General features: G+C 41.6%; 1 protein-coding gene across 2 annotated transcripts in view; it reads left to right on the top strand.

The window, feature by feature from the left end:
* The window catches only part of GTF2H1 (general transcription factor IIH subunit 1), a 173418-nt gene extending 158007 nt beyond the window's left edge, over positions 1–15411 (top strand). For both annotated transcript variants that reach the window (XM_053720664.1, XM_053720663.1), the window contains exon 15: positions 14037–15411. In XM_053720664.1, coding sequence (XP_053576639.1) covers positions 14037–14123 — 87 coding nt within the window. In that variant the 3' untranslated portion in view covers positions 14124–15411. The remainder of the gene's footprint in view (positions 1–14036) is intronic.
* The last annotated feature ends 4917 nt before the right edge of the window (positions 15412–20328 follow it).

The raw sequence follows: 20328 nt of genomic DNA, 5'->3' as shown, positions 1-20328 counted from the left end.
CTCATATGCAAAACGTATGATACTCTTCAGCCAAAAAGAAAGAGAAGTAGCTGTAACTTTCTGTCCCTTGCATTTACTTGAGAAAAACACAAACAAAGAAGAAGAAGACTGACGTCAGTCTCCTGCAGGTAAGACTTTAAAGCACGGACCACGTCCAAATTGTGCAGAAGTCCTTCCTTCTGAGAAGAAGGATTAGGACACAAGAAAAGAACAATAATCTCCTGATTAATGATCCAATCAGAAACAACCTTAGGAAGAAATCCTAATATAGTATGTAAAACTACCTTATCTGAATGGAAAATAAGATAAGGAGACTCATACTGTAACCGAGAGCTCTGACACTCTCCGAGCAGAAGAAAAAACAACAAGAAATAAAACTTTCCAAGATAACAACTTAATTTCTAAGGAAGGTATAGGCTCAAACGGAGCCCCTTGAAGAACTCTGAGAACTAAAATCAGACTCCATGGAGGAGTAACTGGTTTGAAAACGGGCCTGATCCTGACCAAGGCCTAACAAAATGATTGTACATCTGGAACAGCTGACAGACGTTTGTGTAACAAAATAGATAAAGACAGATTTGATCGTTTAGAGGAACTTGACGATAAACCTTTCTCCAAACCCTCTTGGAGAAAAGACACAAATCTAGGAATCCTAACACTACTCCATGAGTAGCCCATGGATTCACACCAATAGAGATATTTACGACATATCTTATGATACATTTTTCTAGTGACAGGCTTACGAGCCTGAATCATGGTCTCAATGACCGAATCAGAAAAAAACCTGCTTGGATAATATTAAGCTTCAAGCTCCAAGCAGTCAGTTGCAGAGGAACCAGATTTGGGTGAAGGAGAGTCCCTTGATTAGAAGGTCCTTCCTCAACGAAAGTCTCCAAGCTGGCAGAGATAACATGTCCGCCAGATCTTCATACCAAATCCTGCGAGGCGAAGCCAGTGCTATGAGGATCACCGATGCTCTCTCCTGCTTGATTCATGCAATGACCCGAGGAAGAAAAACAAACAGAGGAAAAAGCTGGAGAACACTTCCGGATGGAGTTCCCACTCCCCCAGATGAAAGGTCTGCCTGCTCAGAAAATCCGCCTTCCAGTTGTCCACCCCTGGGATATGGATTGCCGACAGGCAGCAAGAATGGGCCTCCGCCCACTGAATTATTTTGGATAACTCTGTCATCGTTAAGGAACTCCTTGTTCCTCCCTGATGATTGATGTAAGCAACTGACGTTATTATGTTTTACTGGAACCTGATAAACTGGACCGAGGCTAACTGAGGCCAGACCAGAAGAACGTAGATTGCTCTCAGCTCCAGAATGTTTATAGGAAGAACAGACTCTGGCCGAGTCCAAACCCCCTGAGCCCTTAGGGAGCCCCAGACTGCTTCCCACCCTAGAAGGCTGGCGAGTGTTGTCACAATCACCCAAGGTGGTCTGCGAAAGCAGGTTCCCCGAGAGAGATGATCCAGAGACAACCACCATTGAAGAGAATCCCTTGTCACCTGTTCCAGTAGCATTCAAGGAGACAAAACTTTATAATATCCAATCCATTACCTGAGCATGCTTAACTGCAGAGGTCGGAGATGGAACAGAGTAACGGGATGATGTCCATTTCCGCCACCATCAGCCCGATAAACTCCATGCACTGAGCCACTGATGGCTGAGGAGTGGACTGAAGAACTAGACTTCCTGACTTCTATCAGAAAAACGTCATTGATAGAGAATCTATTAAGGTTTCCAGGAAAGTTACCCTAGTCTTTGGGACTAAGGAACTCTTTTCCAAATTTACCTTCCATCCGTGAGATCGCTGGAAGGATAACAACATTTCCGTGTGGGATCTTGCTTGTTGTAAGTATGGCGCCTGGACTAGGATGTTGTCCAGATAGGGTGCCACTGCAATGCCCCGTAACCGAAGCATTGCCAACAGCGAAACCAGAACCTTTGAGAAAAATCTGGGAGCTGTGGCAAGACCGAAGGGCAGAACCACGAATTGGAAGTGTTTGTCTAGAAAGGCAAACCTTAGAAACTTGTGATGGTTCCTGTGAATGGGAACATGCAAGTACGTGTCCTATAAATCCACAGTTGTCATAAATTGACCCTCTTGGACCAAAGGGAGGATGGAACGAATAGTTTCCATCTTGAAGGATCCCAGACCTCGTTCCTGAATCGGCACAGGAACTATCGCTCCCAGGTCGGAGAGGTCTCTTACACAAAGCAAGAACGCCTCTCTTTTTGTCTGGTCTACAGATAATCTTGAAAGCAGAAACCTTCCTCTGGGCGGAAAACTTTTGAACTCTTAATTTGTATCCCTGGGACCTATTTTCTATTGCCCAGGAAACCTGAACATCTCGAACCCAAGCCTGAGCGAAAGACGAATCGCCTGCCCCCTACAAGATCCGGTCCCGGATCAGGGCATGTCCTTCATGGTGTCTTTGATTCAACAGTAGGCAATTTGGACTTTTTTTATTTTTTATTGAAATTCTTTCAATTTCAAGAGAGATTATTTTTATCAAGCCAGGTCCCAACAAGGTCTTCCCCTTGTTAGGAATCGCTAAAAGCTTAGACTTAGAGCGTACATCCATAGAACAAGGCTCTAACCATAAGGCTCTGAGAGCTGGAACAGAGAAACCTATGTTCTCAGTTTGATGACTTGAAATGAAAAATTTGAAATAAAGGAATTGGCCAATTTGAATGCTTTTATCCTATCCTGGATTTTATCCAGGGGTGTTTCTGACTTAGTAGTATCAGACAACGCATCAAACCAATATGCCGTCGCACTAGTGACGGTAGCAAAGTGCACAGTTGGTTGCCATTGTAAGCCCTAGTGTACATCCCCTTTCTAATTTTTGTCCATAGGACCTTTCAAAAACCCAACTATCCTCTAAGGGTATAGTAGTTATCTTAGCTAAGCTGGAAAATACTCCTTCCACCCTAGGGAATGATTGCCCAGCCTCCTTAGCTGAGTCGGCTATGGGAAACATCTTCTTAAATGTAGGGAATGCGTTTTTCCATTCCTTTGGTGCACTAGGATAGATTACACTGGTAATGTCGGAGTCGCCCAGGGTAGCTAAAACCTCCTAAAGATAATATTCCATCTGAGTCTGAGAATTCTTTCTCAGATAATCCCGAAGTATCTTCCTCTTTCAGGTAACAGGGATAAACCATTGGGGATAGTGACTACTGGATCAATCAATTTTCTATGATTGAAAATAATTCCTCTAGTAAAGTTTTCTACCTCGTGGGAAAAACCTAAAATGCATGAAATGCAGAGCAACTCCGGGCGGAGTGTGAAATGAAGCACAGGGCACTCCATGTGGCCATAAAGTTTAGTAGGACAATATAGGAGAAATTTGTGGCATAGATTGACCATTGTCAACAGACTCCTAGACAGCAATCGCCTTAGGAGTAGGTTCAGAAAAAAGAGAAATCTTTTAATAAAAAATTGACACATAAAAAACGTTACTGTCTCTTTAAATTTAAAAAAAAAAATAACTATTTTTTGTAATTTCTTGTTCCATCCTAAGTTACAAAGGATGAATTAAACAAATAAACATGTTAAATTTTGTAATTAAAGTTAACCATAAAAAACGTTACTCTCTTTAAAACTTAAAAAGAAACTTTATATTTTTTAGAGCAGCAGAAGGGTAAAATAGTACGTAACTATATTAGAACCTATCTACACCTCAGCCTAACCATTGCTGAGGTGTCCATCTGTATTTGAAAACCATAAAATCCCCAAACTTTATTTATAACAAGTTGCAAGGAATAAATGCAAGATACTGGTTCTATATTTATTGAAAACGGATCCAGACCGCAGCAGCGGCGCTGTCCGGTCCTACATAAGGCACAACAGTAACTACTGTGCTACCAGGTATCCTAATAATATTTTTGACATATTTTATGTTATGTCAACTTCACATACGCCTTCCGATATCATATATACAAAATTAAGAAGTGAACCATCAAAAACGACGCCAAAAAATAGCTCCGCCCCCCGTGGGCGTGATACCAGTAACTCTCTCTGAAAACTTGGTATCAAGCACTGTATAACGCTCAGCTCTGCACACCTACCAAAAGCTATGTGTTTGAAGGCTATCCCAATATGTAAGCAGCATAGTTTCCAATGAATGCATGTCTACGGCATGATAGGAAACTAGAGAAGCTGTTGAGAACGGTTTATGCGTTACTCTTTATGTACTGGGAAGCACAATGTAAACAGTGCTCACAAAACTGTGCAAACCAAGCTCCGCCCATCATGGGCGGTACTGCTATCAATCTCCCGGTCGCCATTGACAAAAAAGTTAAAAATAGCTACCGGGAGAAACGCAGTCTCTAGAAAGAACTTGAGTAAAAATAGTGCTACCACTGATAGGTAGCATCTTAGCCCAAAGACAGAATCAAACAACTTTCTACGTTACTGTCTACTGAACCTGCCACAAACACCTCCTGAGCTCTCTATACACAGATATAGATATAAGCCCTTGCCTGCATACCAATTGCTGTCACAGGGTCCCTCCTTCTTATAGAATTGAAGCTATGTCCCCTGAATTTTAGTGCTCCACTCCTCTGAGATCTTCCCAGACCCAGAATAAAAAGTTAGCACTTACCTTTAACATCTGCCCGACAGCAGGGCAGCTCAGCAGGATTGAGAGGTCCTATCCCTCACATTGTCCTGTGGAAAAAAGATAAAGCCTGAGAACTCTTGCTTAGGCTATCAGGATTAGGGCAGCATAAATATATGGGAGGTGCAGTGAGAATTATGTGCCACAAGTTCCCATTGCTCTAAAGCCACCAAAAGCTCTACTGTAGAGACTGATATGGACTACGGCTACACACTAGAACAAAGCAGCACACTCTGGCACTACTTTAAAAATAATAAACTCTTGATTGAAGAATCTAATCTAACACCTCACTTTACCTCTTCCTATCACTAACATAGGCAAAGAGAATGACTAGGGTGGGAGGGAAGGGAGGAGCTATTTAACAGCTCTTCTGTGGTGCTCTTTGCCTCCTCCTGCTGACCAGGAGGTGAATATCCCATTAGTAATTAAGATGATCCATGGACTCATTGTGTCTTCAAAAAGAAAACCACCCACTACACCTCTTGTATGTGCTGCATACCCTCATCAGACCACTAGATATACAATCCCTATAAAAAACACCCACTACACCTCTTGTATGTGCTGCATACCCACATTAGACCACTAGATATACAATCCCTATAAAAACCGCACACCCACTACACCTCTTGTATGTGCTGCATACCCACATCAGATCACTAGATATACAATCTCTATGAAAACCACACACTACACCTCTTGTATGTGCTGCATACCCACATCAAACCACTAGATATACAATCCCTATGAAAACCACACACTACACCTCTTTTATGTGCTGCATACCCACATCAGACCACTAGATATACAATCCCTATAAAAACCACACACCCACTACACCTCCTGCATGTGCTGCATACCCACATCAGACCACTAGATATACAATCCCTATAAAAACCACCCACCCACTACACCTCTTGAATGTACTGCATACCCACATCTGAATACTAGATATATACAATCCCTATGAAAACCACTCACTACACCACTTGTATGTGCTGCATACCCACATCAGACCACTAGATATACAATCCCTATAAAAACCACATACCCCCTACACCTCTTGTATGTGCTGCATACCCACATCAGACCACTAGATATACAATCCCTATAAAAACCACATACCCCCTACACCTCTTGTATGTGCTGCATACCCACATCAGACCACTAGATATACAATCCCTATAAAAACCACCCACTACACCTCTTGTATGTGCTGCATACCCACATCAGACCACTAGATATACAATCCCTATAAAAACCACACACCCACTACACCTCCTGTATGTGCTGCATACCCACATAAGACCACTAGATATACAATCCCTATAAAAACCACCCACCCACTACACCTTTTGAATGTACTGCATACCCACATCTAAATACTAGATATATACAATCCCAATAAAAAACACCCACTACACCTCTTGTATGTGCTGCATACCCACATCAGACCACTAGATATACAATCCCTATAAAAACCACACACCCCCTACACCTCTTGTATGTGCTGCATACCCACATCAGACCACTAGATATACAATCCCTATAAAAACCACCCACTACACCTCTTGTATGTGCTGCATACCCACATCAGACCACTAGCTATACAATCCCTATACAAAACACCCACTACACCTCCTGTATGTGCTGCATACCCGCATCAGACCACTAGATATACAATCCCTATAAAAACCACACATCACTACACCTCTTCTATATGCTGCATACCCACATCAGACCACTAGCTATACAATCCCTGAAAAAAACCACCCACTTACACCAGCTGTATGTGCTGCATACCCACATCAGACCACTAGATATACAATCCCTATAAAAGCCACCAACCCACTACACCTCTTGTATGTGCTGCATACCCACATCAGACCACTAGCTATACAATGCCTATAAAAAACACCCACTACACCTCTTGTATGTGCTGCATACCCACATCAGACCACTAGATATACAATCCCTATAAAAACCATCAACTACACCTCTTGTATGTGCTGCATACCCACATCAGACCACTAGCTATACAATCCCTATAAAAACCACCCACTACACCAGCTGTATGTGCTGCATACCCACATCAGACCACTAGATATACAATCCCTATAAAAGCCACCAACCCACTACACCTCTTGTATGTGCTGCATACCCACATCAGACCACTAGATATACAATCCCTATAATCACCACCCACTACACCTCTTGTATGTGCTGCATACCCACATCAGACCACTAGATATACAATCCCTATAATCACCACCCACTACACCTCTTGTATGTGCTGCATACCCACATCAGACCACTAGATATACAATCCCTATAACAACCACACACCCACTACACCTCCTGTATGTGCTGCATACCCACATCAGACCACTAGATATACAATCCCTATAATCACCAACCACTACACCTCTTGCATGTACTGCATACCCAAATCAGAACACTAGATATACAATCCCTATTAAAACCACCCTCTACACCTATTGTATGTGCTGCATACCCACATCAGACCACTAGATATACAATTCCTATTAAAACCACCCACCCACAATTAAAACCATAGTTCTACAGCTCTTGTCACCCACCCAAGTCAGGCCCTTATATTGTACCCCTGATGTCTCACTGTAAGCCACATACGCACATTAAACCACAAACCATACCCTTCATGGATTCTTGCACCGGGGCCCTGATGTTTCTAGTTACGCCCCTGATTGGAACCAAATTGTAGTGTTCGCTAGCACACAAAACACTCAGTGTACTCTTTATAACCTGCTGCACGATGCAGCTCGCACACCCTTCTGCATATTAATTAGCTCTGGCTCAATCTGTATTCTGCTTCACACTACAGGAACTAAAGGATGGTATAAACCCACATTGTCTCACTTTCAGCAATATTTATCTGCTACGGGCTGATTTGCTAAGCAGTCTTGGGTCAAACTAAGATTTATCTTATGGTGCCTTAACCAAAGACTGTTAGCTCTGCAACTTTATTTTTACACTTTAATTTTTTTTTAACCGAAAAAGCAAATTATATTCTGTGGGAAAACTTAATAATAGAGTTAATATATGTACGGCACTTTTGTACAAACCTTTAGATATATCCAAATATGCATTGACATTGATACAAGATGTAAAAAGAAATCTATACTGTATGGTATTTACTATCACTAATAAGAACTATACAGATGGGAAAAAAATAATTAGAATAGTCTGTATATTGTATTCCCTTCATTTTATATTAGTGTTTGCTGTTAATTTAACATCTAGGTTAGAAATTACTATTTTTCACTTATCTACCAGATTATTATAGTTGGCATAATGTTTCTAAGTATAAATAAAGATTAGATCTATAATAAGGTTATATCCTTCACATCTGCTCGAGGTTAATTTTGGAATAAAGAACTGAAAATTGTATATCTACATTTCTTTTGCATGATGTACCGAGTCCACAGATTCATCCTTACTTGTGGGATATTGTCCTTCCTGACAAAAAATAGCAAAGAGAGCACCACAGCAGAGCTGTCTATATATCTCCCCCCTTAACTCCACCCCCCAGTCATTCTCTTTGCTGGCTCTAAGCAGGAAGTGTAAAGAGAAGAGGTGTTAATTTTCGTTTCTTAAGAAACTTCAAGAGTGGTCCCACTTCCTCTGCTGTAAAGCAAGAGGGGAACTTTGCTCAATCCAAGCCAACCTGGAGATCTAATCAGGCTTGGAACAAGGGTAAACAGGCCAAAAAGCCTGCTGCTGCCACTATGTCAGCATGAAGGGGTAGCCCCCGATCCGGGACCAGATCTAGTAGGGGGCAGACTCTCTCTCTTTGCTCAGGCCTGGGCAAGAGACGTTAAAGATTCCTGGGCAGTAGAAATTGTAACCCAGGGATACCTTCTAGATTTCAAGGATTCCCCTCCAAAGGGGAGGTTCCATCTTTCTCAATTGTCTGTAAACCCGATAAAAAGAGATGCGTTCTGGGGGCGTGTCCGAACAGCGTACCAGCATGGACGCATTTTCTGTGAGCTCTGCTTAAGATCTTCTTTAATCCGCTGATTAAGGAATTACAACAGCAAAAATCAACTATACCGTTATTCAAACCATAACTGCACCTCAGACTGGGGACATATCTATGTTTTTGATTGCTGTTTTTATGACTACAGGACTACAGATCGGCAGTTTAAAACCCAGGGCAGCGGCCTTTATCTGGGTAGCGTTCCCCCCCGGACTCACCGGGTTATCAGTGCTGGCAGAACACATCTGCCTTACTGCATCCTTCTAAATCACTACAAGTCACAACATACCACCTTTGAACTGACAGTCTGGAGAAGCCTCACTCTACAGTGCATTTGCCTGAAAAATTTCACAAAATGGCGACCGCATGGGAAACTGTACTAACTCAACACCTTGACCAACGCTTCGCGAAATTAGATCAAATGCTACAGAAGCTTTATCAAAAATCTCTATCCGGAGATCTTTTAGAGCGCATAATGGCGGGGGCACCTGAGCAGAACGATCTGCAAGCAGCAACCAATGATAACAGTCAGACGGCACAGGCAATGGTGCAGAACCGCTTCTCCCTGCATAATCCTCCTGATAGAATAACGGACAGAGAGCTGACTAAATCCACTCAAGAGCACCTGGATCTCAATGGCACACGTCCGCTTGTGCAGACATTGGATGCCCGGAAGCTAGTGCACTTTCCTCACACGATCACTACAGGCTATACAGGCAACCGGGAGTTGAAGAACACCATTTCGCTACCGCAAAGCCTCTATACTGCAGCATGTCATCCTCACTCTGAGCCATCTATCTCCCTAAAGACCACAGCGGCAATACAAAATCGGCGCTTTCAGCATTTGGGAACACCAATTTATGCAGGGGTAAGACCACATAGCACGCCCCATAAACCCTGTACATACGTTGTAGACATTTTGTTGTGGGGGCCTCGCAGTGAAGATGCAGGTACACTGCGCAACGGAGACTCCTTTGTAAACACCCCTTTGCAGGTACCGGTGACTCCGCATATGCTGCTCCTCAATCTTCAGCTGGGGTCCAGATACCAAGAACTGAGTCTACACTATTGGGACCCCACCATGCCTATGTATGAAAAAGCACTCAGCACATTTGGCAAGACAACCATCCTTAAAGAGATCACCTCCACAGGACCCACAGCGCTTAAACAGCTCTTGAAATGTATAGCGCTCAACACACCACACAAGACTGGCATAGGGTAATTACGGTCGCAGAGGTATCTAGAATGGAGAAAAACTGAACTCTGCAAAAGTAACTATACCTCAGTAGCTGATATAGCAGTCAATCCTGTGGTCCTGATAAGTTTGCTGCTACTAGTTTTTCGTTATGGGCCATGTATTCCCACGTTTATACTGTTTTAGTGTTCTACTAGATTAACGTTTCCTGTTTACCAGACTTGCCCCTAGGTATCCATGTTCAATTTCATTATTGCAGTTATAACCTTTATTCAACCAACTAGAAGTTATATGGTATAAGCACATATATATACTAGCTTCATATTGTTGCAGATTAACACTTAGCCTTTGCTATAAAACAGAAACCCTTTTATTAGTCTGTCTTGGCTTGTTGAGGTTCCCTATAGTTGAGGGGAATAAAAACCTGAGGCTAGCTCCACATCAGTTAGAACCTGCACTCAGATACTAATTACAAGATGAGGACTTTACATATCCCAGTCAGCAAAAGCTTATATCAGGGTCAGTCATCATTGCTAACCTAATTACAGCTATGGAATTAAGATGTTACCTTCTCTTTTGTATTCATGTTTTGAGTTAGCCCCTCATTGTATACTGCTTATATACAAAAGGTCCAAAAGTGACCTATAAAATTACAACAAGGGGGTTGTAGTGAGAAAAATTAAAAAAAAGAGGACTTTATTCAATACACATACATGCTAGAACCGTGGAGTTACTGTAAATGTAGATTTGTGACTTGTTTTGTATGTTTATACACTTTCTTGTATCACTTGATCCTCAATAAAAATTATTAAAAAAAAAAAAAAAAGAGATGCGTTCTTACGCTGTGTAGAAGACCTTTTTACCATGGGAGTGATCTGCCCATTTCCAAAAGCAGAACAGGGGCAGGGGTTCTACTCCAAATTCTGGATCTCAAGATCCTAAACCAATTCCTAAGAGTTCCATCTTTCAAGATGGAGACCATTCGGACTATCTAACCATTGATCCAGGAGGGTCAATATATGACCACCGTGGACTTAAAGGATGCGTATCTACACATTCCTATCCACAAAGGTCATCACCAGTTCCTCAGGTTCTCCTTTCTGGACAAGCATTATCAGTTTGTGGCTCTTCCTTTCGGGTGGGTCACGGCGCCACAAATCTTCACAAAGGTTCTAGGTTCCCTTCTGGTGGTTCTAAGGCCACGGGGCATAGCAGTGGCGCCTTATCTAGACGGCATTCTAATTCAAGCGTCGTAATTCCAACTAGCCAACTCTCACACGGACTTAGTGTTGGCCTTTCTAAGATCTCGTGGGTGGAAGGTGAACGTACAAAAGAGTTCTCTTTCCCCCCTCACAAGAGTTTCATTTCTAGGGACTCTGATAGACTAGTGGACATGAAAATATTTCTGACGGAGGTCAGAAAATCAAAGATTTTGTCCACCTGCCGAGTTTTTCATTCCATTCCTCGGCTGTCAGTGGCTCAGTGTATGGAGGTAATCGATCTAATGGTAGCGGCAATGGACATAGTTCTGTTTGCTCGCTTGCATCTCAGACCACTATGTATGCTCAATCAGTGGAATGGGGATTATGCGGATTTATCTCCTCAGATAAATCTGGATCAAGAGACCAGAGACTCTCTTCTTTGGTGGTTGTCACAGGGAATGTGTTTCCGCAGGCCAGAATGGGTTATAGTGACGACAGACGACAGTCTTCTGGGCTGGGGTGCAGTCTGGAATTCCCTGAAAGCTCAGGGTTTGTGGACTCGGGAGGAGGCTCTCCTACCGATAAATATTCTGGAATTAAGAGCGATATTCAATGCTCTCCAGGCATGGCCTCAGCGGGCTTTGGCCAGATTCATCAGGTTTCATTCGGACAACATCACGACTGTGGCTTATATCAATCATCAGGGCGGAACAGAGTTCCTTAGCGATGATAGAGGTCTCAAGGATAATCCGATGGGCAGAGGCTCACTCTTGCCATCTGTCAGCGATCTATATCCCAGGTGTAGAGAACTGGGAGGCAGATTTTCTAAGTCAGACTTTTCATCCGGGAGAGTGGGAACTCCATCCAGAGGTGTTTGCTCAGCTGGTTCGGCTATGGGGCACACCAGAGTTGGATCTGATGGCGTCTCGTCAGAACGCCAAACTTCCTCGTTACGGCTCCAGGTCAAGGGATCCTCAGGCTGTACTGATAGATGCTCTAGCAGTACCCTGGTCGTTCAACCTGGCTTATGTGTTTCCACCTTTCCCTCTCCTTCCACGTCTGATTGCCAGAATCAAACAGGAGAGAGCATCAGTGATTTTGATAGCGCCTGCGTGGCCACGCAGGACTTGGTATGCAGACCTGGTGGACATGTCATCCCTTCCACCATGGTCTCTGCCATTGAGACAGGACCTTCTGATTCAAGGTCCATTCAAGCATCCAAATCTAATTTCTCAGCAACTGACTGCTTGGAGATTGAACGCTTGATTCTATTAAAGCGGGGCTTCTCTGAGTCAGTCATAAATACCTTGATTCAGGCTCGAAAGCCTGTTACCAGGAAAATTTATCATAAGATATGGCGTAAATATATTTTTGGTGCGAATCAAAGGGCTTCTCCTGGATCAGGATTCCTAGGATTTTGTCTTTTCTCCAAGAGGGATTGGAGAAAGGATTGTCAGCTAGTTCCCTAAAGGGACAGATATCTGCTCTGTCTATTTTGTGGCACAAGCGTCTGGCAGATGTTCCAGACGTTCAGGCTTTTTGTCAGGCTTTAGTTAGAATTAAGCCTGTGTTTAAACCTATTGCTCCGCCATGGAGTCTAAATTTAGTTCTTAGAGTTCTTCAGGGGGTTCCGTTTGAACCCATGCATTCCATAGATATTAAGCTTTTATCTTGGAAAGTTTGGTTCCTAGTTGCTATCTCTTCAGCTCAAAGAGTTTCTGAACTATCTGCATTACAATATGACTCACCTTATCTTGTGTTCCATGCTGATAAGGTGGTTTTGCGTACCAAGCCTGGGTTCCTAAGGTTGTTACTAACAGGAATATCAATCAGAAAATTGTTGTTTCTTCTCTGTGTCCTAATCCTTCTTGTAAGAAAGAACGTCTGTTGCACAACTTGGACGTGGTTCGTGCTTTGAAATTTTATTTGCAGGCAACCAAAGATTTCCGTCAAACATCTTCTTTGTTTGTTGTCTATTCTGGAAAGCGTAGGGGCCAAAGGCTACGTCGACTTCGCTTTCCTTTTGGCTGAAAAGCATCATCCGTTTGGCTTATGAGACTGCTGGACAGCAGCCTCCTGAAAGGATTACAGCTCATTCTACTAGAGCGGTAGCTTCCACATGGGCTTTTAAAAATGATGCTTCTGTTGAACAGATTTGTAAAGCTGCGACTTGGTCTTCATTTCATAACTTTTCAAAATTTTACAAATTTGATACTTTTGCTTCTTCGGAGGCCTCCCTTCATCCGTGTCCTAAAGCTTTGGTATTGGTATCCCACAAGTATGGATGAATCCGTGGACTCTGTACATCATGCAAAAGAAAACAAAATTTATGCTTACCTGATAAATTTCTTTCTTTTGCGATGTACCGAGTCCACGGCCCGCCCTGTCTATTCACGACAGATAGTATTTTTTTTATGTAAACTTCAGTCACCTCTGCACCTTATAGTTTCTCCTTTTCTTCCTTAGCCTTCGGTCGAATGACTGGGGGGTGGAGTTAAGGGGGGAGCTATATAGACAGCTCTGCTGTGGTGCTCTCTTTGCTACTTCCTGTCAGGAAGAACAATATCCCACAAGTAAGGATGAATCCGTGGACTCGGTACATCGCAAAAGAAAGACATTTATCAGGTAAGCATAAATTTAGTTTTTTGTTATGCATTTCAATAATTGTCAAATGTCTTTTCTCTCTCTCGCCTCTCTCTTACACTCACTCTTTTATATATTTTTTTTTTAATTATCTATTAGGCAGTTTCTATCTATTTAGAAAAGTATGGTTCTACCATAGGTGTAAATAAAAAAATAACTTATCATTAAAGCTGCTTTGGCTAAACATTTTAAGGATATAAGTGAAAACAAAGGCTTTTTTTAAAGTTTTTATAAGAGTAACTTTGGCAATGTTGCCTTGCTGTTTTCCTTGTTATGTGCGTGTTTTGAAAGAATAAATATTATACTGTGAGCAACCTGCATTAAGCTGTATTTTCTTTATATTCACCAGCTCACAGGGCATCTAGAAGAAATGCTGCAGACAGCCTACACTAAGTTTCACACATGGCAGTCACGACGTATGTTGAAGAAAACGTGAGGGTTCATCTATGACCCTTTAAAAAAAGAAAAACAAGAAAAAAAAGGTCCTGCAATACACGTTTGGGCAAGAAAACCAGGAAGATGTGAAGAGGATACAGGTTATGTATGGTGAGCAGCACCACAGTCTCCTGGAATTGACCTGGCGGAGAAGCTTATCTTGGCAGGAGAAGACTACACTTCAAAACAGATGAATAACAGAGGAACTAAAAGAAAAGAAGTAACCGCGTCAGACACTGATTACTGCAGTCACTCAGGAACTGCTGACATATTTTTTATGAAAATGCTTGTAAATGCTAAGAAAAACTCAAGCAAAGTGTATATCTAGAAAAACAAATTTGTGTTTCTTTTAGTTTTTTTCTTTTAAAGATTTGCAGCACAGGGTATTTTTTTTTTTCCTACGTCTGTTCCATGTTTGTTCAGATGACAGCTCATCCTGTTAAATATTTAAGGTTTTATAGAAAAAAAAGTAATGACTTCACTTTAGAGATTGTCAGCTGTAGAAACTACTACTGCTATTTTTTTGTGAACTCTGTAATTCCCAAAGAAATATGAACTGTTTGCACTGATAACATAGTGAATTTTCTATTGGCTTGTTAAGCCGTCACTACAGAATATAGGTGCTTTTATATAAAACCTCTCTGTACTATGAAAAGGTTAAAAAATATGAAGATCTGCAAATCTGTACAATTTACCCTTCTATATACACAAATAATCAAATGAACTCTCCTCTCCCCAAATGACTGTCAGGCATTATTCTGTGATTTGATGAAAATGAGAAATCGACAGTCTGCAAAAGGAAGGGGAAAAAATGGATACATTTAATAAGTTATGTGCCATAAACTCCGTACAGAAAATGAGAATAATTTGTATGACCTGAGAAAAAGTAAAGATATTTTATAGATATGAGATAATTCACATCTTTTGTCTTTTTTGGAAAACCTTGTCATAATCTATGCAGATATAAATGACACTGGGACGTGTTTTTCCAGCTATTTTATTAGAATTACTTGACATGAAAAAGTCAGAATGTTGTATCTTCTGTTGTACTTTTTTCACAAATGTGCTACGTCTGTTTTTTATTGGTGTGAATGGTCCTGAAAAGGAGAATGTTAACTGCAAAGAGCTGTGTTAACTGTATAGTTTCTGGAGTGTATTATTATTTTAATTGCAATTAAGCTAATAATTACCAAACTGACTTTAAAACCATTCTCACAGATGTTTTTTTTTCTTTCTTTTTTTTTTTTTTATAATAAAACAAATAAAAAGGAGGATCCTAAAAATCACAATATGACTGATGTTTTGCATTGCATGATGTTCACAAAAACATAGATTTGTGCTGTTATAATAAGTCTAGGACTAAATGTGTGTTAAAAAGAGAACCTATTAAAGGGGGGTCATGAAACCACAATAAATTCCTTCCATTATTCAGGTAAAAGTAAAGAACTTATAAACTCTATTACCAGATGTACTTTCTTTTTAAAGACACGATGAGTCCACGGATTTCATCCTTACTTGTGGGATTTCACCTCCTGGTCAGCAGGAGGAGGCAAAGAGCACCACAGCAGAGCTGCTATATATAGCTCCTCCCTTCCCTCCCACCCCAGTCATTCTCTTTGCCTACGTTAGTGATAGGAAGAGGTAAAGTGAGGTGTTAGATTAGATTCTTCAATCAAGAGTTTATTATTTTTAAGTGGTGCCAGAGAGTGCTATTTTGTTCTAGGGTGTAGCCGTAGTCCATATCAGTCTCTACAGGAGAGCTTTTGGTGGCTTTAAAGCAATGGGAACTGATGGGCCATAATTCTCACTGTGCCTCCCATATATGTTTGCTGCCCTTATCCTGATGGCCTAAGCAAGTACTAACTCAGGCCTTATCATTTTCCACAGGGCTATAGGAGGGAGAGGACCTCTTAAACATGTTGGAGCTGTCGTGCTGTCGGACAGCTTTAAGGTAAGTGCAAACTTTTTATTCTGGGAAAAGAGAAAAAACTCAGAAAATGGTCATTTCGACTTTTCTTTAAGGCAGTGGAGCCTTTAATTTGGGACTTCTGGCTCTCTATGTATGGAGGGTGTTTTTTTTATTTTTTATGGCAGCTTATGTACAGGCACTGGGGCAGGGAGTAAAGCTCAATGATTTTGTCATTATTGTTACTTATTTTGGGTAGTTATTTCATGTCGGGCTGTTTGGTTGTTAAACGTCCATGAGTGGCGGGGCCACCTTTTTGCGCTCTTTCTGTTACTTGCGCCATGTAAGCCTGCTCACTATCTACTGCACAGTGTCATTTAGTCTGATATCCGGAGCAGTTCCGGTTTAGCTGTGGACCGTGACGCCTTTCGTTGCTCTAGAATCGCATGGCCGTTCTACTTAACCGAGCGGTTGTTAGCGCTTCTGAGTTCTTTTCCTTTCTGCATTGCCGGGAGTTACAGTGAAGGAGTAAATTGTTCGGTCGGCAGGTAGGCGCCTCAGCAGAGCTGCTAGGTGTAGAGGCGTCTGTTAGTGTTTTTTTAAAAAAAACAAATTTAGACGTTTGCTTTACTAAAATCGATACTTTTTTTTATTCTGAACAAGAGAAATAGTTGCATTTAAAGGCACAGTGTTCTGTTTTTCACACATGTTTAATAAGTGCTATTTTTTTATTTGGTTCCCATTTTACAACTCTGTTTTTTCCATGCAATAAAAAAGTGTAGTTTTAAAATTTAAAGGGAAAGGGAAAAAAAAAATGTTTGTGTCTATTCTTCTAAAAATGGATTTAGAAGCTGTGCATAATGTTACTTGCGCCATGTGTTTGGATGCTAATGTGGAACCACCAATCCCTTTCTGCCCATCATGTATTGAAAGGGCCTTGAGTTATAAAGATAAGATTTTTCATGAGCAAAATTTTTCAAAGGCGGATGCTTCTCAGGAGTCTAATGCTGAGAGTCAGAGTATGCCACAGCTTTCTCCCCTAGCGTCCCAAGATTTAACGCCTGCACAAGCAGTGCCCTGTACTTCTATTCAGTGATTGCTGGAATTACCTTAAAAGACATAGCTACAGTTATGTCTTCTACAATTTCTGATGCGTTGTCTGCTTTTCCTGTGCTTCAAGGCAAGCGTAAGAGGAAGGACAACCATGTTGTAAATGAGGTTTCTTATTCTATGGTAGCAATCTCAGAGGTACCCTCCCAGGGAGCTGAGTTGGAGGGTATGGAGGTTCTATCAGAAGGCGAAGTTTCAGACTCAGAAGGGTCAATACCTTTGACTGATTCAGAGGTAGTTTCTTTTAGGTTTAAACTAGAACACCTCCGTCTGTTGCTCAGGGAGGTTTTGGTTACTTTGGATGACTGTGATTCTACAGTAGTGGTCGCTCCTGCGAAGTCGAGCAAGTTGGATAGATATTTTTAAATTCCTTCTTACTCAGATGTTTTTCCAGTAACGAAGCGGACTTCAGAGATTATTTCTAAGGAATGGGAGAGGCCAGGTATTCCCTTTTCGCCTCCTATTTTCAAGAAAGTGTTTCCTATAGCGGATGCTGTCAGGGAAACTTGGCAGACGGTACCTAAGGTGGAAGGAGCTATTTCCACTCTAGCCAAGCATACTACTATTCCCATTGAGGATAGTTGTGCTTTTAAAGATCCCATGGACAAGAAATTAGAGGGACTACTTAAAAAGATTTATGTTCACCAGGGTCTGCTATTGGAGCCGGCTGCGTGCATTGCTACGGTCACTAGTGCAGCAGCTTATTGGTTTGATGCTTTGTCTGAGTCTCTCAGAACTGAAACCTCTTTGGAAGAGATCCAAGATAGGATTAAAGCTCTGAAGTTGGCTAATGCCTTTATTACAGATGCTTCTCTGCAAATTACGAAATTAGCAGCTAAGAGTTCAGGGTTTTCTATTCTTGCCCGCAGAGCTTTATGGTTAAAACCTTGGTCTGCGGACGTATCATCCAAGTCTATGCTTCTGGCTATTCCTTACAAGGGAAAGACCTTGTTTGGACCTGGCCTGAAGGAAATTATTTCTGACATCACGGGAGGTAAGGGTCATCTTCTTCCTCAGGATAAGAGAAATAAACAAAAGTAACGACAGAGTAATTTTCGTTCCTTTCGTAATTTCAAGGAAATTCTTTCTCTTCCTCCTCTAAACAGGAAGGAAACTATTCGCAATCTAATCCTACTTGGAGACCCAACCAGCCTTGGAACAAGGGTAAACAGTCAAAGAAGCCTGCTGCTGACTCCAAAACAGCATAAAGGGCATGCCCCCGATCCGGGACCGTATCTGGTAGGGGGCAGACTTTCTTCGTTCAGGCTTGGGTGCGAGACATTCAGGATCCCTGGGCTTTAGAGATAGTGTCCCAGGGATACAAACTGGAGTTTAAGAATTTTCCTCCCAGAGGAAGATTTCTTCTTTCAAGATGATCTGTAAACCAGTTTAAAAAAAAGAGACATTCTTACATTGTGTAAGAGACCTCTCCTTCCTGGGAGTAATTGTTCCCGTTCCAGCACAGGGGCAGGGGTTTTATTCAAATCTGTATGTAGTTCCCATAAAAGAGGGAACCTTCAGACCTATATTAGATCTCAAGAGTTTAAACAAGTTTCTCAGAGTTCCATCATTCAAGATGGGAATTATTCGGACCATTCTTCCATTGATCCAGGATGGTCAATTTATGACAACAGTGGATTTGAAGGATGCAAACCTTCATGTTCCTATCCACAGAGATCATCACAAGTTCCTAAGGTTTGCTTTTCTGGACCAGCACTTCCAGTTTGTGGCCCTTCCTTTTGTGTTAGCCACGGCACCCAGAATTTTCACGAAGGTTCTGGGATCTTTGCTGGCGGTTCTAAGACCACGGGGCATTGCGGTCGTGCCTTATCTGGACGATGTTCTGTTCTTTAAGCAGTGGTGCCTTCCGTTTAGGTTCCCTGTCTTGTCACTCTCTTATCATCCATGTACTCCTAGCTTTGGTATTGTATCCCACAAGTAAGGATGAAATCCGTGGACTCGTGTTTTTAAAAAGAAAAGAAAATTTATGCTTACCTGATAAATTTATTTCTTTTTAGACACGATGAGTCCACGTCCTGTCCTGTTCTATGAGACAGGTTATTAATTCTTGTAAACTTCAGACACCTCTGCACCTTGGCTTTTTCCTTTCTCTTCCTAACTTCGGTCGAATGACTGGCGTGGGAGGGAAGGGAGGAGCTATATATAGCAGCTCTGCTGTGGTGTTCTTTGCCTCCTCCTGCTGACCAGGAGGTGAAATCCCACAAGTAAGGATGAAATCCATTGTGTCTAAAAATAAATAAATTTATCAGGTAAGCATAACATTTCTTTTTAATTGGTATCCTTTGTTTAAAAAGCAGGTAGGTAGGCTGAGGAGCAGATGTTGGGAGAACTTTATGGCAGCGTTTAAAAAAAAATCATTTTTAAAATAGTTTTAACAATTGTTTAGACACTGCTGCCATCTAGTGTTCAAAAGAAATCTTGCTAAACTGCTGCTACAGTTTTTCGGAGACTTTCATGCTATGTACCTAGGTATTGTCTTCAACAAAGAGAATTAAGTCAATTTAGTAATTGAAGTCGATGAACTTGCTGTATCTGAATCATGAAACAGAAATGTAGTAAATTGCCTAAACCAGCTATTTCATGCAGCATTTGAAGAAAACTAAGGTAACTGAATTAGCTTTTTGGCCTATAGTAAGTTAAGCACATTGTGCATAAGACTTTTGTTTAATTGCACTACTTGCATGTAACTATGTGTTTAACTTTTGTTGAGCTTACAGCTGCTGATTGGTGGGTATCCACACCTGACACGTCTGATCCGCTCAGTATGTCATGAACGTTCTGGATCTTTGCCTTTAAAGTGAAGATCAATTTTGATGAATTAGTGCCCGGTTTTTAATAATCCTATAAAAACAAGGGCACTTTAATTCATCAAAATTGACATTTCACTCTTTTTCTTCAAAAACTTACCTTTTTATTATGGCAGCCGCTCCAGCGATTCCCACGGCCGTCGGATGCCTCTGCAGACATCAGAAATTACGAATCCGGCTTCCTCCAATCATGGCTTTCACCCCGAGGGAATCTTGGCCTGATGCAACGCCGTGATTGGAGGTAGCCAGATTCGTCATTTTGGAACAGCGAAGACGGCTTGCGACGGGCGGAGGAAGTGCTGGAGCGGCTGCTAGGATTAAAAGGTAAGTTTTTGAAGAAAAGAAGTGAAATGTCAATTTTG

The sequence above is a fragment of the Bombina bombina genome, chromosome 7, assembly GCF_027579735.1.
Source record: "Bombina bombina isolate aBomBom1 chromosome 7, aBomBom1.pri, whole genome shotgun sequence".
In the NCBI taxonomy this organism is placed as follows: Eukaryota; Metazoa; Chordata; class Amphibia; order Anura; family Bombinatoridae; genus Bombina; species Bombina bombina.
The sequence above is the reverse complement of the archived record's forward strand: the minus strand, read 5'-3'. Positions and strand labels throughout refer to the sequence as shown.